Source organism: Erithacus rubecula (genome assembly GCF_903797595.1).
Source record: "Erithacus rubecula genome assembly, contig: scaffold_1156_arrow_ctg1, whole genome shotgun sequence".
In the NCBI taxonomy this organism is placed as follows: Eukaryota; Metazoa; Chordata; class Aves; order Passeriformes; family Muscicapidae; genus Erithacus; species Erithacus rubecula.
Genome location: NW_027636250.1, coordinates 19,347 through 21,177, shown reverse-complemented (window position 1 = coordinate 21,177; position 1,831 = coordinate 19,347). Strand labels below are relative to the sequence as shown.

Genomic DNA, 1,831 nt, shown 5'->3' with positions numbered 1-1,831 from the left:
GCTCTCACCAGAACCGTGAGCCAGAGCCTGCTTCCCCTCTTCTTGCACTGGCATGATGAGAACCGGTGCGTGGCGAAGGTGAGGTTTTGTGTCGTGCTGCTGCATCCCCGGCAGGGGCTTAGCTGCCTCTTCCCCTGGCGCCTCGTGGGCTCCAGGCTCGCCCTGGCCTTGGCACAGGGACGTGGGTCCCATGCCCCGGGCTCTGGTGCCACCTCCGGCTCTCTACTGCTCTCCAGGCCTCTGGCGAAACCCTGCTTAGCGCAGCACGCTTCTTGGGGAGGAGGGATCTGGAGGAGCTGCTGAGCCAGCCGTGGCGCATGAAGGTCGCCAAGTGCCTGGTAAGGCCAGCCTGGAAGCCCCAGCCGCAGGCTGGAGAAGTCCCCTGCCCCCGGAGCTCAGCGTGCGGGGCCGGCAGCTGTGGCCCTGCCCAGCGCCGCAGCCAGGGCAGCCGCAGCCTGCGCCCTACACAGGGGCTGCTCCCTTCGCTGGGCCGCGTGGGCTCTCGGCCGGGCTCCTCCGGCCCCGAGCCGGGTGCCCACGGAGTCCCGGCCCGGCCGGGCCTCGGGGCTGTGCGGGCCGGGGAGGCCGGGGCTGGGCGCAGGGAGCGCCCGGCCGAGGGGCAGAGCCCGCGCCGAGCTTTCCCTCCTGGCGCTCTCCGCAGCTGCTACAGGACGAGAGCCGAGCGGCCGAGCACCTGCGCTGGGCCCTGCCGTGCCTGCAGAGCCCGCAGCCGCGCCTGCGACAGGCGGCCCTCAGGCTCATCGGTGAGCCGCCAGCCCGCCGTCCCTCCCCACCTCCGGCCCGGCTGCTGCCCCGGCAGCGGGAGCCGGGCCCGGCGCGGTGCAGCCCCGCCTGCCCTCGGCGCTGCCGCCGCCCTCCCGCAGCCGTGCCCTGGGGCGGCACCATGCGCCAGGGGCCCGGGCTGAGCCCTGCCCGGGGGACGAGGCCGTGTGGCCGCAGGGCTGGCAGCGCCCCTGGGGGGCAGCTGTGCCGCTGGGGCCGACACGGGCTCTGTGTTGCCAGGGCTCGCCGGAACGCTCCTGAGGGGACACAAGGAGGAGCTGCAGGTCCTCAGCGAGGGTGAGTGAGGGCAGCTGCCCTTGTGGTATTGGGGCCGCTGGGGGCAGCTGCAAATGCCGGGCACGGAGCTACAATCGCTGCCCAGCTGCGGAGGGCTCTGCAACCTGTGCGGACGAGGGGCCGTGCGGGCCGAGCACAGAGAGCTCTCAGGGACACGGGGGATCCATGGCCAGCACCTTCTGGCCCGTGCCCTGGTCTCCTGCTCCTTCGTGGCCATGGCAGGAGCTGGGTGGGATGGCCCTGGCAGGAAGGTTTCCTTGGATTCCCACAGTCTGGCCTCTGACTGTGGTTCTGCTTCTCTCTCTTGCAGCCCTTCAAGCCCTGAAGGAGGACAAGAGCCCCTGCTTTATGAGGCAGGTTATCCAGCTGCAGTTCAACAGAAGATCTGCCGAACTTCGTCTGCTGGATCAGAAGAACCACTGTCCTTCGGCGACCTGCCCATTGAAGATGGGACCAGCTGCAGAGCAGACGGGACCAGCTGCAGCTCCAGTCACAGCACTCACTGCTCACAGCTGAGCCTGTGGCAAGCTCCAGGAGCTCCTGCCGTCTCCCTCCCTGTTGGCAGCTCTCTCCCTCCATTCCTCAGACCTTGCCCATCCCCTGTTTTGCCTCCCAGCTCACCCCTTCGCTTCGCCTTCCCTTCATAAAGTTTTTTTTTTTCACTTTACCCACATCTCTGTGGAGCCTGAGCGGCACCAAACATGAGCCCTGGGACACACAGGGCCCTGCTGCCATTCTCTGTGCACGGACA

At 68.7% G+C, this 1,831-nt stretch overlaps 1 protein-coding gene across 1 annotated transcript; it reads left to right on the top strand.

The window, feature by feature from the left end:
- Positions 1 to 317: 317 nt before the first annotated feature.
- On the top strand, positions 318 to 1,596 carry LOC306815325 (uncharacterized protein; the record flags this gene model as incomplete). The annotated part of the gene is made up of 4 exons (XM_079331908.1): positions 318 to 338; positions 395 to 764; positions 1,024 to 1,080; positions 1,391 to 1,596. The coding sequence occupies 4 exons, from the start codon at positions 318 to 320 to the stop codon at positions 1,594 to 1,596; spliced, it is 654 nt and encodes a 217-aa protein (XP_079188034.1).
- Between the last annotated feature and the right edge of the window lie 235 nt (positions 1,597 to 1,831).